This window comes from Siphateles boraxobius, unplaced genomic scaffold (genome assembly GCF_051911475.1).
Source record: "Siphateles boraxobius isolate OS27281-9 unplaced genomic scaffold, OSU_SipBor_1 22, whole genome shotgun sequence".
NCBI lineage: Eukaryota > Metazoa > Chordata > Actinopteri > Cypriniformes > Leuciscidae > Siphateles > Siphateles boraxobius.
The window spans coordinates 22649803-22670601 of NW_027508833.1; the positions used below are offsets into that span (position 1 = coordinate 22649803).

General features: G+C 38.3%; 1 protein-coding gene across 1 annotated transcript in view; it reads right to left on the reverse strand.

The window, feature by feature from the left end:
* The window catches only part of LOC143746897 (uncharacterized), a 53754-nt gene that overhangs the window by 16960 nt on the left and 15995 nt on the right, over positions 1-20799 (reverse strand). Inside the window, exons 24-65 of the mRNA XM_077239132.1 lie at positions 20662-20703; positions 20531-20578; positions 20246-20284; positions 19999-20037; positions 19863-19910; positions 17103-17150; positions 16867-16914; positions 16732-16770; positions 16307-16354; positions 15960-16007; positions 15830-15874; positions 15221-15268; positions 14953-15000; positions 14819-14866; positions 12026-12073; positions 11877-11921; positions 11514-11555; positions 11396-11437; positions 11167-11214; positions 11022-11063; positions 10797-10847; positions 10604-10651; positions 10244-10291; positions 10120-10167; positions 9969-10013; positions 9808-9849; positions 9652-9720; positions 9439-9480; positions 9262-9306; positions 4404-4448; positions 4258-4305; positions 4119-4166; positions 3956-4003; positions 3817-3873; positions 3652-3696; positions 3489-3536; positions 3336-3383; positions 3184-3231; positions 3065-3109; positions 2894-2968; positions 2753-2800; positions 110-151 (exon numbers count right to left, since the gene is read on the reverse strand). Coding sequence (XP_077095247.1) covers positions 110-151; positions 2753-2800; positions 2894-2968; positions 3065-3109; positions 3184-3231; positions 3336-3383; positions 3489-3536; positions 3652-3696; positions 3817-3873; positions 3956-4003; positions 4119-4166; positions 4258-4305; positions 4404-4448; positions 9262-9306; positions 9439-9480; positions 9652-9720; positions 9808-9849; positions 9969-10013; positions 10120-10167; positions 10244-10291; positions 10604-10651; positions 10797-10847; positions 11022-11063; positions 11167-11214; positions 11396-11437; positions 11514-11555; positions 11877-11921; positions 12026-12073; positions 14819-14866; positions 14953-15000; positions 15221-15268; positions 15830-15874; positions 15960-16007; positions 16307-16354; positions 16732-16770; positions 16867-16914; positions 17103-17150; positions 19863-19910; positions 19999-20037; positions 20246-20284; positions 20531-20578; positions 20662-20703 — 1986 coding nt within the window. The remainder of the gene's footprint in view (positions 1-109; positions 152-2752; positions 2801-2893; positions 2969-3064; positions 3110-3183; positions 3232-3335; positions 3384-3488; positions 3537-3651; positions 3697-3816; positions 3874-3955; positions 4004-4118; positions 4167-4257; positions 4306-4403; positions 4449-9261; positions 9307-9438; positions 9481-9651; positions 9721-9807; positions 9850-9968; positions 10014-10119; positions 10168-10243; positions 10292-10603; positions 10652-10796; positions 10848-11021; positions 11064-11166; positions 11215-11395; positions 11438-11513; positions 11556-11876; positions 11922-12025; positions 12074-14818; positions 14867-14952; positions 15001-15220; positions 15269-15829; positions 15875-15959; positions 16008-16306; positions 16355-16731; positions 16771-16866; positions 16915-17102; positions 17151-19862; positions 19911-19998; positions 20038-20245; positions 20285-20530; positions 20579-20661; positions 20704-20799) is intronic.

Genomic DNA, 20799 nt, shown 5'->3' on the forward strand with positions numbered 1-20799 from the left:
ATAAAGACAAACCAGTTCTATTCTATTTTGCATTAAAAAACAAAAGATCAGTGTTATCTTAAAAACTAGCTAAAAGAAAGTGTTAACTTTCATTTAATTTAATCTATACCTTTCTTTACAGGAGCTGTTTTCTCCTTGATTACTTCAGCCTCTGAAATGGCAATGATGTAAAAATATTTAGAGGTTTTAAAAGATTTATTATCTTTATAATTTTCTTGTGAAAAGTTAATTGAATTGTAAACCTTTTTTCTCGTGGTCTGATTTAGCTGTTATAATATAAAAACATTTAGGGAAAAAAAGGAACATTATTCTAAACTAGCTTGGCGAAAATCTGGCAATACATTAAAGTCATTTACATGATCATTTACTACAGCTCTTCTCAAAGTATATAAGGTCGCTCCAATGCGAATGCAGAGAACAAAATGCATGTCTCTCTCTTCACCAGATTGAATTCTTGCAAAATATATTAAAACACAAAATAGAGGATTAAAAAAATGATAAGATAAATGACAGTCATAATAAATTTTTTTATTTTTCATTTTTTATTAATACACTGGCTGGCTGGTAAAAGATATACATATATTTATTTATTTATATCAAGCAAGTATTTTAGTATGTGTGTATATATACACTCACCTAAAGGATTATTAGGAACACCTGTTCAATTTCTCATTAATGCAATTATCTAATCAACCAATCACATGGCAGTTGCTTCGATGCATTTAGGGGTGTGGTCCTGGTCAAGACAATCTCCTGAACTCCAAACTGAATGTCAGAATGGGAAAGAAAGGTGATTTAGGGGGCTTTTACACTGGGCTCGTTTGCTGCGGTCCGAGCCCGGCCCCCCGCAGTGTTGGTCTGGTTTCACACTTCACTTGATTCTATCGAACTCTGGTGCGTTTGCGTGCATCTTACGTCATTGCAAACGTGCACGGCGCATGATAGAAAACACGACGCAGGTCAATATATTGTGTTTTTTATTAATTTGGTGCTATTATGCATAGCTGTACAACGCAGGTTAACTGTGTGTGTGTGTGTGTGTGTGTGTGTGTGTGTGTGTGTGTGTGTGTGTGTGTGTGTGTGTGTGTGTGTGTGTGTGTGTGTGTGTGTGTGTGTGTGTGTGTGTGTCGCATAAGCTGTCTTTCCGCTGCTTGCAAATGGACTCTTTTGAGGAGAAATTAATTTTCCATTAATTTGTTGCCCTGCTGAGATTGCACGCACTATGAGCGAAAACACTGCAGACTCACTCTTGCTCGTATCAAATGTAAATCTTCATCCCTTACGTGTGTTTTATTTAACTAAATACATCATAATCGGCTAAAACGCATGCGCATGATACTTTACTTCCTGAAGAAGTGCGCACCCGAGTTCGTGTTGCTTCCACATACACGCGAACCGCAGCACGGTTCGGGAGCAACCGAACTCAGACCACCTCCTCCAGGTAGTCTCGGGTTCGGGACCCACTGCGCACCCGGGTCCACATGACAGCGTTCACATTAGCGATTTTTCATGCAAACCGTGCCCCGTTCCGAACTAAACTGCAAGTGTGAAAGCCCCCTTAAGCAATTTTGAGCGTGGCATGGTTGTTGGTGCCAGACGGGCCGGTCTGAGTATTTCACAATCTGCTCAGTTACTGGGATTTTCACACACAACCATTTCTAGGGTTTACAAAGAATGGTGTGAAAAGGGAAAAACATCCAGTATGCGGCAGTCCTGTGGGCGAAAATGCCTTGTTGATGCTAGAGGTCAGAGGAGAATGGGCCGACTGATTCAAGCTGATAGAAGAGCAACTTTGACTGAAATAACCACTCGTTACAACCGAGGAATGCAGCAAAGCATTTGTGAAGCCACAACATGCACAACCTTGAGGCGGATGGGCTACAACAGCAGAAGACCCCACCGGGTACCACTCATCTCCACTACAAATAGGAAAAAGAGGCTAGAATTTGCAAGAGCTCACCAAAATTGGACAGTTGAAGACTGGAAAAATGTTGCCTGGTCTGATGAGTCTCGATTTCTGTTGAGACATTCAGATGGTAGAGTCAGAATTTGGCGTAAACAGCATGAGAACATGGATCCATCATGCCTTGTTACCACTGTGCAGGCTGGTGGTGCTGGTGTAATGGTGTGGGGATGTTTTCTTGGCACACTTTAGGCCCCTTAGTGCCAATTTGGCATTGTTTAAATGCCACGGCCTACCTGAGCATTGTTTCTGACCATGTCCATCCCTTTATGGCCACCATGTACCCATCCTCTGATGGCTACTTCCAGCAGGATAATGCACCATGTCACAAAGCTCGAATCATTTAAAATTGGTTTGTTGAACATGACAATGAGTTCACTGTACTAAAATGGCCCCCACAGTCACCAGATCTCAACCCAATAGAGCATCTTTGGGATGTGGTGGAACGCGAGAATCGTGCCCTGGATGTGCATTCCACAAATCTCCATCAACTGCAAGATGCTATCCTATCAATATGGGCCAACATTTCTAAAGAATGCTTTCAGCACCTTGTTGAATCAATGCCACGTAGAATTAAGGCAGTTATGAAGGCGAAAGGGGGTCAAACAAAGTATTAGTATGGTGTTCTTAATAATCCTTTAGGAGAGTGTATATTATATATATATATATATATATATATATATATATATATACACACACACACACACATACAGACTAAAATACTTGTGGGATAATGTATTTTAGGATACATTACAGTTTCATGTGACGAATTATCATTCAAATCCATACCTTTCTTTACAGGAGCTGGTTTTGCTTTCTCCTTGATGACTTCAGCCTCTGAAATTGTAATGATATAAAATGTTTAGAGAATTTGATTTTCTTTAATATTAAGAGTTTGTGGGAAACGTTTCTAAAAGCAGTAAATCAAACCTTTCTTCTCAGGGGCTGGTTTGGATTTTTCTTTAATGACTTCAGCTTCTGAAATATGTTTCATGACTTTTGTTTCTACAAATATTTTATATTTTCACATAAGTTCCACAAGAAAGTAATTTTTAATGATATGAATAATTATTAGACAAAAGCATTTATTGAAATCCATACCTTTCTTTGCAGGAGCTGGTTTTGCTTTCTCCTTGATTTCAACCTCTGGAATGGCAATGTGTTGATGGTAAATATTATCTTTCGAATTTGTCTAGATAAAAATATTAACATGAACTCACCTTTTTTCTCAGGGGTTGGTTTAACTTTTCCCTTAATGACTTCAGCCTCTAAGATCATGATAATGCAAAACATATTTAGATTTTTTTTTTGTTTAGTTTAATCAAGTTGTTAAAGAAAATGTTAATTTAATTCTTAATACAGTGAGTCAAACCTTTCTTCACAGGGGCTGGTTTAGCTTTCTCTTTAATGACTCCAGTCTCTAAAATGTAAATAAAATAAAGTGCAAACAATTAGCATTACCTTTCAAAAGGCAAGTGGTAAAGCCATTTTAAGCATTATTCTCACTAATATTGAAATAGGTTACCCTTCTTTGGTACAGGCTTGAGTTTTTCTTTTGTTATTTCCGGAGCTGCTGCAAAAAACGAGGGTTTAACTTTAGAATTTGCAGATGCACAGATAAAATCAACGTACTGCATTACATAATTAGTAAAAGTGATTTTGAATTAACAGGTAAACTCAATATGTACCTTTCTTTTCAAGGACTGTTTTTTCCTTTTCCTTTAGAACCTCAACTGGAAAGATATCACAAGTTAGATTGATATTTGTTTCTAAAAGCTTATATAAAAATATTTGTAAGGCATGCATTCAAAACTGCTGATTTTAAAAGATAAAAAACTTTAGCATATTAACACCTTTCTTAGTGGGTTCTGGTTTTGGTTCAGGTGCCTTTTCTTTAGCAGCTTCAGACTCTATGAGAAAAAGTATCACGTGATGAATGTTAATCATGCAGTAAAAATTAAAAGTATATGATCATCTCATTCACATCTATACCTTTCTTTACAGGAGCTGCTTTAACCTTCTCCTTGATGACTTCAGCCTCTGAAAATAATAACATTTAGAGAATGTAAATAGGTAAATGGGATTTGCGGAAACTGAAAGCAGCATGCATAAAATGGATCAAATATAAATCGTTAATAAAAACAGTAACTCTTACCTTTCTTCTCGGGGGCTGGTTTAGGTTTCTTCTTAATGATTTCAGCATCTAAAATTATCAATATATATAGAAAAAGTCAATTTAGCATTGTCATTTTTGCATGGGATAATAGTCATTTAATTGTTAAAGTAAATCAAACCTTTCTTCTCAGTGGCTGGTTTAACTTTCTCCTTGATGACTTCAGCCTCTAAAATTATTATAACAAAATAATTTAAGCATTAGCTTTTGTTTTAAAGCTGGCTGGGGAAAACGTTTGGCATTATCATTACAGCTTAACAAATTAACCTTTCTTCGGTGCTGGCTTTGGTTTTTCTTTGGTTATTTCAGGTGCTGGAAAACAGAGCAGTAATTGAAAGGTCAGTCATAATTGACTTTTTAAAAGTATTGCCAGCATTTGTAGATATGTTATTTTATGATTTCCATTACACGAGAGTAGATGTTAAAACTTCATGCTGATTTGTACTCGGCTTTCGCCAAGATAAGCACCAACTAAGACGTAGCTTTACAGTAACCTATGCTTCTCCATCCATTTACGCTTCTTTCCATCTGGTGACGTGAATCTCCTTCTGTCTGGTGTTAATAGTGTATTTGCGCGTCAGCACACACAACGGCTGCAACCACAGTGCGGTCCCCCCATAACAACCCTCTGGATTGAGCGGAGTAGGGAACATCTCTAGGGTCTTCAAGTGGGCACCTTGCGTCCTCAGTGTTTCGTCGACTAGCCCACGACACCTCAAGAGGGCTCGACAGTGACTCTGGCGTCCCAGAGTCACCCCCCTCCGTCCCCCACTCAACTCAGCCCAGCTTACTGACCTCTACTTCCCTCTTGCTGCTGAGACCTAACGACAATCTCACAATCTCTCCGCAACCCAACAATACGCGCCAACCCGTTTGACTAAGGCTGTCGAGCCCCACTGGTGCGTTAATATGCAGTTTCAGTCGCAACGGTTCCGTATGGCATACCACCTACCGCAAAACACAATATCTGCCCAACCACCCGTCATTCACGCAATTTACACAGGAACGTAATGACTGTAAATACTATACAACCTGTACAAATAAACCAACAGTGCTGCTGAGACCTAACCACAATCTCACAATCTCTCCGCAACCCAACCATACGCGCCAACCCGTTTGACTAAGGCTGTCGAGCCCCACTGGTGCGTTAATATGCAGTTTCAGTGGCAACGGTTCCGTATGGCATACCACCTACCGTTAAACACAATATCTGCCCAACCACCCGTCATTCACGCAATATGCAGAGGAACGTAATGACTGTAAATACTATACAACCTCTACAAATAAACCAACAGTGCTGCTGAGACCTAACCACAATCTCACAATCTCTCCGCAACCCAACCATACGCGCCAACCCGTTTGACTAAGGCTGTCGAGCCCCACTGGTGCGTTAATATGCAGTTTCAGTGGCAACGGTTCCGTATGGCATACCACCTACCGCAAAACACAATATCTGCCCAACATCCTGTCATTCACGCAATATACACAGGAACGTAATGACTGTAAATACTATACAACCTATACAAATAAACCAACACCCTTCAAGTTTTCAAGAATTCTACGAAACCGTAGCATGGCGGCCTGTACTCAGCCAGATAGAATCTTTCCGTCTCAACCACAGCCAGTTGCTGCTCCTTTCTGCTGCTTCAGATAAGTTCTTTACTGTGCGACGCAACTCTTGACCACTGAATCCGATGTCTCTGAGGAACCGGGTTGTAGAGTGTGCCACAAAACCTCGACAACCCACTTCCACTGGATAAACCTGGACTCTCCATCCTCGCTGTTCTGCTTCAGTGGCCAGATGAGCATACCGCAATTTCTTCCTCTCATATGCCTCATCTACCGCATCCTCCCATGGCACTGTTAACTCTATCAGTTGAACAATGCGTGCTGATCCAGACCACAAAACAATATCTGGTCGTAGGTTAGTGGTGGCAATCTCAGGTGGAAAAATAAGCCGTTGATCAAGATCAGCCAGCACCTTCCAGTCCCTAGCAGCTTCCAGTTGTCCTGGGCGAGAATTGGTGTTAGCACCTTTTCTTGGTGGTTGCTCGCCTGGGCGGAGGAATATTGTCTTCTGCGTGTAATGTTTTGCTAGAACAGGCGGCAACTTATTGGTCATACTACGCTTGCCTTCCAATGCTAAAGCCAAACATCGCAAAACTTGGTCATGGCGCCAAGTAAACCGACCTTGGCTAAGAGCCACCTTACATCCTGTCAAAATGTGCCTTAATGTGGCAGGTGATGAACACAAAGGACAAGAGGGATCCTCTCCTACCCAGAGGTTTAGGTTCTGCGGTGATGGGAGAACGTCATATGTTGACCTAATAAGGAAACTGATCCTACTCTCTTCCATTGACCAAAGGTCTTGCCAGCCCATTTTTTGTTGTTCCACACTCTCCCATCTCATCCACTCTCCCTGCTTGGCCTGGGAAATGGCCTTTATACATCTCATCCTCTCCTCCTGCTTTCGCACCTCGTTGACTACCAGCTTCCTCCTTTGAGCTGGGCCTGCCTTGTGCCATTTAGGAGGAGCTAAACTGAGCCCAAAACCCCCTCTTCCATGCTGTACCTGTCCCACGATATCCCCAATTTGAAGGTCAGCCTTTGCCTCTACTACAGATTTCTTTGCTGACCACTTTCTACCAGTTTTTACCACAGGGGCTGCCTCCCTTACACATTTGTCGCGTGACTCTGCTAGAGTCATTTCCAGTCTGACCTTGGCACACTTAAACTCCTCGGTTAAAGCAGAGACTGGCAGCTGCAATATTCCTTTACTATAAAGTCCCAATCTGCTGAGGCACCGTGGAACTCCCAACCATTTCCTGATGTATGAACTTATTAACGCTTCCAGCTTATCCACTGTTGTCAAAGAAACCTCGTACACAGTCAGTGGCCACAGCAACCTTGGCAGTAGACCAAACTGAAAGCACCAGAGTTTTAGTTTGCCTGGTAGAGCACAGCTGTTTATGCTCTTCAACCCTTCCACTGCTTGTCGTCTAACTTCTCCCACTCGAACTGTGTCCTTTAGATCCCCATCGTACCATCTCCCTAGACTCTTCACTGGCTTCTGAGAAACTGTTGGTATTGCCTCACCATTAATGAAGAATATTTTATCTACTACCTTGCCTTTAACTATTGAGATGCTCCTTGATTTAGAGGGCTTAAATTGCATTCGTGCCCATTCAAAATTATCTGTTAACTTCCCCAATAACCGATTAGTGCAGGCTACCGTTGTAGTCATGGTTGTCATGTCATCCATGTATGCTCTGATTGGTGGTAGTCGCATCCCAGAAGCCAAGCGCTCTCCTCCTACTACCCATTTTGATGCCCTAATGATTACTTCCATTGCCATGGTAAAAGCCAGTGGAGAAATGGTGCATCCTGCCATAATTCCAACCTCTAAGCATTGCCATGTAGTGCTGAATTTTGGAGTTGAGAAACTAAATTGCAAATCTCCAAAATAGGCTTTCAGTAAATTTGTTATCGTCATCGGTACCCTGAAAAAATCAAATGATGCCCAAAGAAGCTCATGTGGCACTGAACCATATGCGCATTAGCCAAATCCAGGAATGTCACGTGGAGCTCCTTCCTCTCCTTTTTAGCTGATTGTATTCGTTGCCAGATAACACTGATATGTTCTAAGCATCCTGAGAATCCTGGAATGCCCGCTTTTTGAACTGAAGTGTCAATGAAGCCATTCTTTAATAGGTAGGTTGACAATCTCTGAGCAATAATGCTGAAGAAAATTTTGCCTTCGACGTTTAATAGTGAAATAGGGCGAAACTGACTGATGCTTGTAGCATCTTATTCTTTGGGTATAAAGACTCCCCCTGCTCGGCGCCATGATCTAGGTACAACCTGCTTTTCCCGAGCCACTTTTATCAATTTCCACAGAATCCTTAGAACTCCTGAAGCACTCTTGTACACTCTGTACGGAACTCCATTAGGCCCTGGAGATGATGAAGCCCTTGCCTTTCTCACAACCTGCTCTATCTCTTTCCACTTAGGTGCACAGACCTCCATTTGGTATTCTGGTGGATTGACAGGTGGGATGTCTGATGGAATTGACATAGGCTCATGCCTTTTTGCATCTGTATGCGTTTCCTCCAAATATCTCTCTAGCTCAACCCTAGATGCTTTTAAAGTGCCATTCTTCTCACTGGTGAATAACTTCTTTATGAATTTGAATGGATCTTTATAGAAATTAGCCCTCGCACGTTCCTTCTTTTTGTAGCGTTTCCGTAGGCGCTCAGCTCTGCGTAATGTTGCAAGCTTATCTTTTATGGCCCTTTGTAAGAGATTGAGTCCCTCCTTCTGACTTTGTTCCACTCTTTTCCATTGCTTCCTCAGCTGTCTCCTTTCTCTAACTAACCCTTCAATTTTCTGCTGCCGTCTAGACAATCCAGGAGTAGTTTGTACTTTTTCCTTCCTTTTTTCCACACCAAACCTCTCACTTCCATATGCGTAAATGATGTCCCCAAATTTATCCAGCTTCTTTTCAACTGTACCAGTTAATCTTTCCAATGCAAAGCATAGATCTGTGTTTACCGTGTACCATGCAGTTTTCTCACTAGCTCTTGGCCATCTAACTCCAGGCCTATGCCCGTTGAGGTTCTTTTCTCTCTTATGCTGGTTAGTCTGACCGGGTTCACAAGAATCAATGTGTTCATCACTAACTGTGCAAACCCTCATCTCCTCTATGACAGGGGTGCTGATATCCTGCGAACTGTGGTTTGCTTCCTGTCGCTGGATTTCATTCGACTGACTTGACTGACTCCGTAAAGCCCTTGTCCCTTCTCCCTCAAGCATTTCATTTTCCCTTGATGAATCTTCAAACCCCTGACCGTTGTAGCCTTGCTCCAGCCACAGACACAAGCTTGGAGTTCAATGGCTTTGCTAACTGCTGAACCTGAACTAGTCTTTTGTGAAGTACTCTCCATACTCATATCCGTTTCCATTCCACAGTCGTTAACCATGTTGTCCACCATTGAGTCATCTTCCGCCCCTGCTCTCGCAGACTCTAGGGGTATTTTCCTCTTTAATTGTATAATTTAATAATTTAATTATAATTGATACAGTGTCTCATAGTAAATAAAAGTGTATTTCTATTTTAAAGCTATACCTTCCTTTTCCGGAACTGGTTTTGCCTTTTCCTTCAGAACCTCTACTGTAAGGGTTACAAGGTAAATAATGTTTTTAAGAAAATTTTTAAATAATGTAAAATTATCTGTATGAGATTTGGTCTAATCTAGTATTCACTGTTGCAAATGTTGATAAAGAAAATACTGTATCTCACTACCTTTCTTTGGAAGTGCTGGTTTCTCTTTGAAAACATCAGGCTCTACAAAACAGACAGATATTTCACTTTTAATAATGTCAAGCAATTCAACTTCAATACAGCTTTAACTTCTGAAATACAAGGATAAAGTCTCTCTCTATGGAATAATTAAACTAACTGCTGACAAAATATGTAAAGTGTTTGGTAAATGACTTTAAATATTTAAGAACTCACCTCTTTTGGGTTTTGGTTCAGGTGCCTTTTCTTTAGTAATTTTAGTAATAGTAAATTTAGTAATAGTCTCTATAAAAACAGTTTTAATTTATGTCATTAAGGATTATACAGTGAAAAGTGACAGCATATGCAGGATGATTTTATTGTCATCCGTACCTTTCTTTACAGGAGTTGTTTTCTCCTTAATGACTTCAGCCTCTGAAATGGCAATGATGCTTTAGGATTGTGTTTCAATGTCTTTGGCTATTTTTTAAATGAATATTTAACACAACATGAAATCACACATCAAGCTAAAATAATGATAAAAAAATGAAAACCTTTCTTCTCATGGGCTGGTTTAACCTCTTTGATGACTTCAGCCTCTGCAATGATGATAATATAACAGTGAAAGGGATATACTGTATATTCTTCTTTTAGCATTCATTTTATTTTATTTTGCATGGGGAAAATGTTGATTAATACACATACCTTTCTGTACAGGAACTGGTTTTGCTTTCTTCTTCATGACTTTAGACTCTGAAATGGCAATGACGAGAAATGTTTTTAATACTTTAAATGGCTGACTTTTGATTGTTAATGCTGTAAATCAAACCTTTTTTCTCAGGGGCTGGTTTAGCTTTCTCCTTGTTGACTTTATCCGCTACAATGTGATGATGAAAACATTAAGAAAGCAAAATATATTAGCATTATCTTAAAACTGAGTAGAAGACATTACCTTGCCTTGAACAGCACCTAAAATTGTAATAGTTTACTTTACTGTAATACGTCATAATTCTCACAATAAATGTACGTATCATTCTTTGTTTGGTTTTTCTTTTGTTATCTCAGGTTCTGTTAAATATGTGATTTATTAAACATAAAAAATCTTGGAATATGACACGTGTTGTCTAGTATTTAATTTTTAAATGTTTGCAAAATGTTACATAGCATATACTGCATACTGATGTAATACCTTGCTTTGGATGTTCTGGTTTAGCTTTCTTTTTGGTAATTTCAGTCTCTATAAACAGAATTACATTTCAGTTTTAATCTTTTCAAACAGTTGATCAAATACATAGATGTCTTTATAGCTTCAGGCTCGGAAACTGCTTAGAAAAAAAATTGCCTTAAAAATGTTTTAAGACCCTTACAGAGAATATTTCTACCTTTCTTTGGTGCAGGTTTTGCTTTTGCCTTTTCAACTGCAACAGCAGGTTCTGCAAAATTCGATATATAATATCTAAGATTATGTTTGCTTGAATATCTAATGGTTACTCTTATTTTACATTGTAAATTTTTTTTAATCATTATTAAAATAATTAGTTTAACGTTTCCTGTTGTCTTTTAAAAGTTGTTTAGCAATTATACTGTAATGAAAGACTCATTCATACCTTCAGTGACAGGTTTACGTTTGTCCTTGGCAACTTCTGCCTCTGAAATATATATTATGTAAGATATATTATTTAGAATATTAAAATAACACTACATTTAAAACAAAACACTTCAAAAACATTATAAACTATGCTGACAGGTAACCTTTTTTGGAAGGTTTAGGTTCTGCTTTCTCTTTTGGAACTTTAGATTCTGTGAATGTATAGAAAAATCAACAGCATATTCAGTGTGGTGTTTCATGTGGTGTACAATGTGTTCATATTCAGATAAAACTAGTAATTAAAGACCACTTCTTTCTCTTGAATTAAAGACCACTTCTATCTATCAACAGATAAAGTTTTAACTTGTGACTAGCAAGATCTAGTGTAAATGCCTTTCTTTACAGAAGCAGGTTTGGGTCTTTCTTTTACAGCTTCTAAAAATGTAAAATAAATGTAACATCAAAAATATCATGCACACAAGAATTGTTTTTCACATTTGCATTTAATTACCTTTTTTGGGGGGTTTCTTCTTTTCTTTAATAATTTCAGACTCTGAAAATCAAGTCGCATGGTAAAATATTCATGTTCATGAGCTAATGTACATGCTTAAGTAATGTAAAATATTCAGAAACGTAAAGTGTTCTTCTCAAAAGAACCTGCATCTTAATAGGATTTACAGGAATATATTTTAGAAAATCAATGGTATTATGAAATTTATTACACTATCAGGATGTTTTACCATTATCCTCCGTAAGATTTGGGCAAATTTTACATTTAAACTTATATTATATTTTTATTTGTATACAATTATAACTTAAGTTGATATTTCTTAAAAGTATAATTTACAAAGTATAATATAAGGAAAGTCAGTACCTTTCTTTGGAGGAACAGGTTTTGCCTTTTTAATATCTTCAGCCTCTAAACATTTCAAGGAGAGCATTTTTTTCTTTATAGTAAAAAGCAATATGATATGTGGAAAACATTTAGTAAGGGCCATGTTTAAACTGGACACAGTGTGATACCTTTCTTTACAGGAGCTGCTTTTTCCTTCTCTTTGACAACTTCATCTTCTGAACGAGATAAGAAATAAATTAAATCCAACAAATAAAACCTCACAGAACATTATATTATACACTAAATCTTGCTGTTGTATCTTTCTAATTAACTAATTAAAGAAAAACAGAAAATAGTATCTTGTTGAACGACAAGCCTATATTTCTCAAAAATCACAAGAGAAATTTTGGCTCCTTGGTAACTTCATCCTCTAAAGGTGTATCAGTTGAAAGTGGAAAATGTATCAGAAATAATTTCCCTCCAAATCTTATCATTCACATTTTAGGAAGGAAAAAAGGTAAAACTTTACTTAAAGCCTTTATTTATAATGCATTATAAAGGTATTCATAATATAAGTTATAATGAATTATATCTTTTCATAAATAAACCAAAGTTAAAATGCATTATAATATTTGCAGATTCCTTGGTACATCTGAAAATGTTTGTTTGTCGTGTTTGAATGCATTATACTTTCTAAAGGTGTAACATAAGTATTATAATGTATTATAACGTCTAGGTTACATATGGTAACCCTCGTTCCGTGAAAGAGGAAACGGAGACGCCACGTCTAGACCGACGAATAGGAATCTCTCTAGAGAGGCCAATCTACTTCCGAGTGAATGAACTAATTGAGCCAATACACATTGGCGTGCAATCATTTACATCAGCTGTTCAGCCACGCAGTGCGGGTATATAATGAGCAGAAGGTGCGATTGCACTTCAGTTTTTTGCTGAGGAGCTGAGGCAATGAGTGGGCTGCCCCAGTGGGCCACAGCAGATGTGGTGATGAAATGTGGGGTCTCCATTCCCTCCTTCAGGGAACGAGGGTTACCATATGTAACCTAGACATTCCTCTTCAGTCGGTCAGTTGACGCCACGTCAAGACAGACGAATAGGAATCCTTACCAAAGGGCCACAGCTGCTGACCCCATCCAGCGCCCTGTGCAGGCCTCTTGCCCCTTGTTGCCTGGAAGGTCGATAGGATAGAGCTTACACAGAGTATATCTGTCACTGTTGTTCCGTGATAACCCATACAGTGAGATTCTTGGATAACACTGGGAAAGACTTCTCTTCCGTGAAGACAGGGGGAGGCAAGGACAGTCCGAAGGCCAGGACCTTATACTGAAATGCTCGACCCTCGAACGCAAAGCGCAGAAACGGCCGAGGGGATCATCGGTAGGTGTAGCCACAGTGGGGCAGCGAGGTGGAACGCAAGGAAGGAAGGAAGAAACTGCTCTTTTATTTAAAATTTGGGTACCGCTGGTTTTAAGGCCAGCGGCGGAACACAAGTAAAAGGGAACAACATTTTTTCCACTCGGCCCTCTTCCGGGGGAGGGATCACCATCTCCTGAAAAGCAGTCCCATGCATCTCTGGGTCGCCAGTCCTAGGGCCGCTTACCCTTACCCTAGTAAAAGGTGCCGTGCATGCCCCAGTGAGCTCCTCATACACCTCCTGGGAAGAAATGTACTGGGGTGGGTTGCTGAGAATCAGCGCGCGCCACCCCGATATACCAATCGTCCAGGGACACGAAGGAGGGTTCCACACGAGCCCCATCCTGTTGGAGGCCCTGGGAAAGCATGGCCATCATCTCCGGGTCCGACTTGGGGGCACCGGATTGTCCTCCGCAGAGAAGTCTGATCCATCCTCCGATGCAGCAATCGACTTCTGTTCATCGTGGGGAGCGCTGAAGGAAAAGACTGGTACATACATCGTGGATGGTCAAGCGCGATTCGTCGGCAGCTCTACTGTCTGTGGCGCGTGGTAGGGATGAGGGTTCATAGGGGGTTGGTTCCCCCAAGGAAGCGTGGTCACCATAATCCTCAGGTCACCTGCACTACTGCCTGAAGTAACCCTCTGTGGAGGGTTAGTTTGCGGCAGAGGCGCAGGGACTCCGCCCCTTTGCAGGAACGAGAGTCTCGATCGTTGCTTCGATATGGTCATCTTCCCACAATGGGTACATGACTCATCCACGATTGCTGCATCAGCATGTTCAATGCCCAGACACACGACGCAGTGTTCGTGACCATCCCGGGATCTCAGGTAACGACCGCATCCAGAAACACAAAGGTAGATTGACATCTTTAAAAAGATACGCTCTACCTGTGTAGGCTCTTTCAGGGGACTGCTCTCCTGGTTGCAGCGAACACAGACAGGGAAGTGTGCAGCCTGTCATGCGCTGTCTCTCTCTTGCGGCGATCTAACCAGCTGTAAAAAGAGCCTTTCAGCGCTCTTGGTACACCGTAGCAGCTGTAATAATAGCCTTTACAAACAACACAAACAGAAAAAGACAAAAAGAGATAGAAAGAATAGAACCCCACTGTCGCGCTGTATCGCCCACACCAGACGTGAGAGATCCTCCTGGAGAGCTTGCTCGTTTAATATAAACAGCTTTACTGAGAGAACAGCTTTGAAACACTCTGCTCCGAAGCAAAAAGCTGAAGTGCAATCTCACCTACAATTCATATACCCGCGCTGCGTGGCTGAACAGCTGATGCAAATTATTGCAATGTGCATTGGCTCGCTTAGTTTCACTCTAAATAGATCGGCCTCTCTAGCGAGATTCCTATTCGTCGGTCTCGACGTGGCATCGACTGACCAACTAAAGAGGAACTGTGGTTACAATTATTCATCATCATCATCATACAATGCATTACAAGGAATAATGAATGCATTAAAATACTTTTATAATTCATTATATATAAAAGCTTTAAAAAAAGTGTTACTGGACAAAATATTGGTTCTTAAATACAGAGTACTGTACCTATTTTAGCAGGTGTTGGTTTTACCTTCTCTTCAACAGCTTCAACCTCTGTGCAAGATTCAATCATTTTTCTGATGTGACAACCATTTTATAATATGTATGTTGAACGATAAAACCAATTGCAATGATTTTACCTTTCTTTGAAGGCTCTGGCATAGATTTTTCTTTGGAAACCTCAGGCTCTGTATATCATTGGATGTTAGCAGTTAGCATCATATAAACATTGGGGGGGAAAAGTACAATTTCAGCTAAATCAAACTCAACCTTTCTTAACTGGGGCTGATTTAATTTTCTCCTTAGTAGCTTAATTATCTGAAATTATTATAATTGCATGCCTTAGATAGGTATTGATATCCTATCTTCAGGTTATTTTGCATCTGAGAAATATTTAAGTGTTTTTACCTTTCTTTGAAGGTACCGGTTTGACTTTCTCATCTGCAACAGCAGGCTCTACAATTCAAGGAAAACTAAGGGTTAAGCATCCTTAAATTCAAATGTGCTCTAAGCGATGTCGGGTGACGTCACTTCTTGTTGACGTTTAAAGTATTGTCAAATAAAACGAAGGCTAGCTAGACCCTCCCTCCTCCTCATCCGCGCACTAACCCCCCAAAGCCCACCCCCAAATCCTTCTTGTCGGTTATTGGCTGGAACAGTTTGTATATGTACAGTATATGTTTCATGGTGCGGGTTAGCCCAGTTTGTTTTTGTTGCCGTTTGTGGAGACTGGGGTGTCTGCAGAGGCCGCATGTTTTTACAGTGTGTTCAGAGGACAGGCAGCTAGCGGATAGTGAGGAGATGTTTGCTGTATATGTCAAAAAAAAAATTGGCCTAAAAAACTTGTGACATCGCTTAGAGCACCTTTAAGAAAGGAAAATTACAAAAGTTCCTTTTTCACAGGAATTGTTGTTGGCTTATCTTCTGAACAAGATGCAGGTGTATATTTAATAAATATAAATTTTATATACAATATATAAAATTAAAAACAATAGATCAAGCATCTTTCTGTATTACCTTTCTTGGCAGTTGGTGGCTTTTTCTCCTTAGAAACAACAGGCTCTGAAAATGAGTCCGCAGGCGCAGTTAATGTCACAAAAAAAAGACTTTTAAATGAAAATGCTTTGTTACTGTAAGTGCATCATACCTTTCTTCAGAAGGGCCAGTTTAGTTTTGTCCTTGGGAGCTTTTGCCTCTAAATTATTCAAATAAAAGAGAAAAAAGAGAAAGAGTTAAAAAGAGTTAAAAGAGAAAAAGAGAAAAGCATTTAAACTTGCTGATGAAGAAAAAGAAAAACATGTCCTTATGAAAAAAGTTATGACTCCTGCTTTTAAATATCTTATATTAATAATATTTATTTCAGAGACAAGAGACACATGTGCGTGTCAATGGTATAATGTGTTTTTTCAGATTGTTCCTCTGTAACTAAAGTTTTGTTAACTGTGAATTAAAGCTGTGGTCTACTGAATTCAAATCGTATCTAAAATCAAGCACCTTTCTTTTCTGGTGCTGGTTTTGCTTTGTCTCCAATTTTTTCAGCACCTGCAAGATGAATTATCAGAAAATATCAGAAAATATTACAATAAAAAATGAGAAGTTTTTGAGAAGTAAAGAATGACTGCAAACCGATTGTCTCAGCTTTACTTTTGAAACTGCAAGTTTAAACCATTTTTCACTTAAACATGCATTCAGAAACAATGCTTTTCAATCTTTGTGAATCCATAATTTTTTAAATAGATGTACAGCAACATTTCAACAAAAGACATAATTTTTGAGACATTTTTGTGTGAATCAATATACTTAAGAGCAGGGCTGTAGGAACAATCTGAAACAACACATTATACCATTGCACGCACATGTGTCTCTTGTCTCTGAAATAAATATTATTAATATAAGATATTTAAAAGCAGGAGTCATAACTTTTTTCATAAGGACATGTTTTTCTTTCTCTTCAGCTGATAAAGGTTATCAATTCATTAAGTTCTTGTTCTCTTCAAAGTCAAACATTAGTTGAAATAGTAGATAATACAAGAATTACATAAGAGCATGAATACCTTTTTTAACCTGAGCTGGTATTGCTTTTTCTTTCACTTCTGCAGTATCTGAATGAAATAAATATGAAACTAAATAAATGAAAAAAATTATTGCTGCAATTTTACTACACATTGCAAAAGCACTACTTTTCTTTGATGATTCGGTTTTTGAAGCTGAGGCTCTACAGAAAGAGGTGTGTGATGTATATATGAGAGTGATAGAAAAACACTTATCAAAAGTGCCTTAGTCTTTTTACCTTTCTTCGGAGGCTCTGGTTTGGCCTTCTCTTTGGAAAACTCTGGCTCTGTACTTTCATCAACATCAGCAGTTTATGCCACATTAAAAAATTATGCCATAACCTGTGGTAAACCTGTGGTTTATCTCAATTAATGGACCAACCAACAAGAATTTCTAGTAACAATACAGGATTTTTAACATCAAAATGTATCGATCATATTTACACTAATAATCCCGATATGTGCTCAATACCTATTTCTCTAACAGTTGGCTTTAGTGATCACAACTGTATTGCTGTCTCCAGGAGAACTAAGCTACCTAGAGCCTGTCCTAAAATTATTATGAAAAGACCTTATACGGTATTTAATGAGGAGAGTTTTCTAAATGAATTGGATAATATTAAATGGAATTTGATAAGTGACATTGAGGCATCCCTTAATTTATTTATGGATTGTTTTATGAGAGTTGTTAACAATAATGCCCCATTAAAGAAATTTACAGTTAAAGCCAAAAGTGCTCCTTGGGTTGATATTGAGTTAAGGAGCTTAATGTCTCAAAGGGAAGAGGCTAAAAAGTTTGCGGTTATTTCTGATTCTCCTAAGGATAGAAAATGTTATTGTATTTTAAGGAATCAGGTGACCAAGGTGAACAGAGTGAAAAAGTAAGAATATTTTAAGAAGAGAATTGACGATAGAGGTACAGATAGTAAGAGAATGTGTAAGGTACTCAATGAAATCATGGGGAAAAAATGTACTTGTACTTCTTTTGTGAAATTGAATGGAGTTTGACTAAGCCAATACGGATTGCAAATTATTTTAATGATTATTTTGTTAATAAGGTTTCTAATTTTAGAGAGACAATGAAATGCACTGTTGATTACAACTCTGTTCTAATTGAAAGGTGTATTATGAAAGATAAACTGTGTACTTTTGAATTTCATCAGGTTAATGTTGTGCAGGTGGAAATGTTGTTGAGATCTTTGACTGTTGGTGGGTCTGTTGGCACAGACAACTTGGATAGTCAGCTGTTGAAGTTATCAGCTGGATATATTTCTAAACCAATCTGTCACATTTTCAACAGATGTTTAATTAGTTGTGTGTGTCCAAAACTTTGGAAGGAGGGTAAGATAATTCCTTTACCCAAATAAACAAAATCAAATTTCAGTGGTCCAAATAGTAGGCCTATTAGCATCTTGCCTATTCTAAGTAAATTATTGGAAAATATTGTATTTGAGCAAGTGCAAGATTACTTTTCTAACAATGATTTAACTACGATGTTTCAGCATGCTTATAGGTATGGTCATTCCACCTGCACTGCAATGACACAAATGTCGGATAGCTGGCTAACATCAATTGATAACTCAATGCTAGTGGGTACACTACTACTAGACTTCAGTGCTGCCTTCGATGTGATTGACCATGAAATTTTGATTTCTAAACGTATTAGTTATGGTTTTACTTTCTCAGCAATCAAGTGGTTTAAGAACTACTTGTCGGAGAGGTCGCAAAGAGTTTATTTTAATGGTGCATTATCTAGTAGCAAGTCCTTGGATTGTGGTGTTCCTCAAGGAAGTTGCCTCGGACCTTTGTTATTTTCAATTTTAACAAATGATATGCCGTATATACTCAGTAAGGCTACATTGACTATGTTTGCTGATGATTCTACTCTTTATTATGCAGCCCCTACATGTTCAGAGCTTAATCAGGTTCTGTCTAGCGAGATTAGCAAATTGTATAATTGGATCAAAACAAATAAACTTGTTCTAAATATTTCAAAAACTGTGAGTATAATATTCAGTTCTAAGTATGGATTATCTGATAATCCTAAAATTGTTATACAAGTAAATGGTCAAAATGTACAGCAAGTAAAAAAGGTGAAGCTTTTGGGACTTTGGCTCGATTCCACATTGTCATGGTCGGATCACATCAACAAAGTTGTTGCTAAAATGGGTAGAGCTGTTGCAGTAATGCGTAAATGTGCACAGTTTTCTCTTCACAAAAGACACAAAACCGATGTACAAAAGACACAAAACCAATGTACAAACAAGTTGTTTAGTCTTGTTGTTTGTACATTGGTTTTGTGTCATTTGGATTACTGTTCTGTTGTATGGTCTGCTGAATCAAGCAGTCATTTAAAAAAATTACAAGTGGCGCAAAATAAGGCTGCAAGACTGGTTCTCGGTTGTTCTTCGAGAACTGGGGTTGCAGAGATGCATGAACGTCTTGCTTGGCTGGTGGTGAAGCATAGACTATCTGTTAATATGTTAGTATATTTTCATAGAATTATTAACACTGGGATTCCTAAATTTCTTTATGATAATATAATTTATTGTTCAGATATGCATTCACATTACACAAGAGGGGTGAATAGTCGACAGATTTCTTTACCCCTACCTAAATCAGACTATATGAAGAGGACTGTGTTTTATAGGTCAATTGTATTTTGGAACAATCTTCCAGTTGGGGCTGTGAAATCAAGGGAAAAACTGGTTTTAAAAAAAGACTTAAGACGGTATTTGTTTTCAATATAATATTGTCTGGATTGGTTGAGTGGGGTTGTATTATGTGCTATGTTATTCTTTATGTGTATTTATATATGATATATTTGGGAGTAATTGTGATTGTAATTATTGGCTTTTGGATGTATTGTTTGGACCCCAGGAAGACTAGCTGCCGTCTCGGCGTCAGCTAATGGGTATCCTTTTAAATAAACAAATAAACAAATTAAAAAACACTGCATTTAGTTTTGAAAGCCATCCATTGTCTGTGGAATGTCATACCTTTCTTGTTGGGAGCTGGTTTAACTTTTTCTACAGCAACGCCAGCTTCTAGAAGTGAAAAAAAAAACAAAAAAACATTTACAGTTGAAAACAACTTACTACAATCTTGAATTTGAAAAGCACAGCCAATAAATACCTTTTTTAACAGGTGCTGGTGTTTTTTCTTTGATTTCAGCTAATTAAAAATAAGTGAAAAATGAAAACAAAATTGAAAACAATTTTTCAAAGCTTGATAAAAATAACCACACTTTTTGCTTTAACAGTTTTGTTTTTGCGAATTGAGGTTGCAGTACTGCATGACATATGTTATATCATACAATAAAACTGATCTCAAGAAAATACTCAGTGAGAAACAGAAAAAAAAAGTTGAATTAGAAACAGACCTTTCTTCACAGGGTTAGCTTTTTCCTTAGGAACTTTAGCTGTAATATGAAATAAGAAGACAATATGTCTCAGTGAATCTTCGATTGTATTACCAGAGAAATGTACTTTTTTTTGCTATCATCCATGTAGCCCGTATGGATTTTAAAAGTGAATAAGAATAGGTATGGTGAGGAAAGTTACAGCGTGCTCAACAACCCCAAAGTTATCCAGAAAAGGATCTCTAACCCTTAGAGGACACATTTCTGCCAAAAATATGTTTACAAAAGAACATGCAAGCTTGGTACCTTTCTTTGAAGGTGCAGGCTTGACCTTTTCTTTAGTAACCTTAGGTTCTGGGAAGCATTTGAAACAAACTGTTCATTTAAGCAAAACATTATATATAGACACATAAATACATACGCATACAAAAAACTACCTTTCTTCACTGGCTTAGCTTTTTCCTTGACAGCCTCAGCAACTAAACAGACAAAATATGTTATCTCATAATCATAATTCAAAAAAAATATTTTTAACTATAAGTGATAAACTGCTTGATTTTTACAGGACAAACATA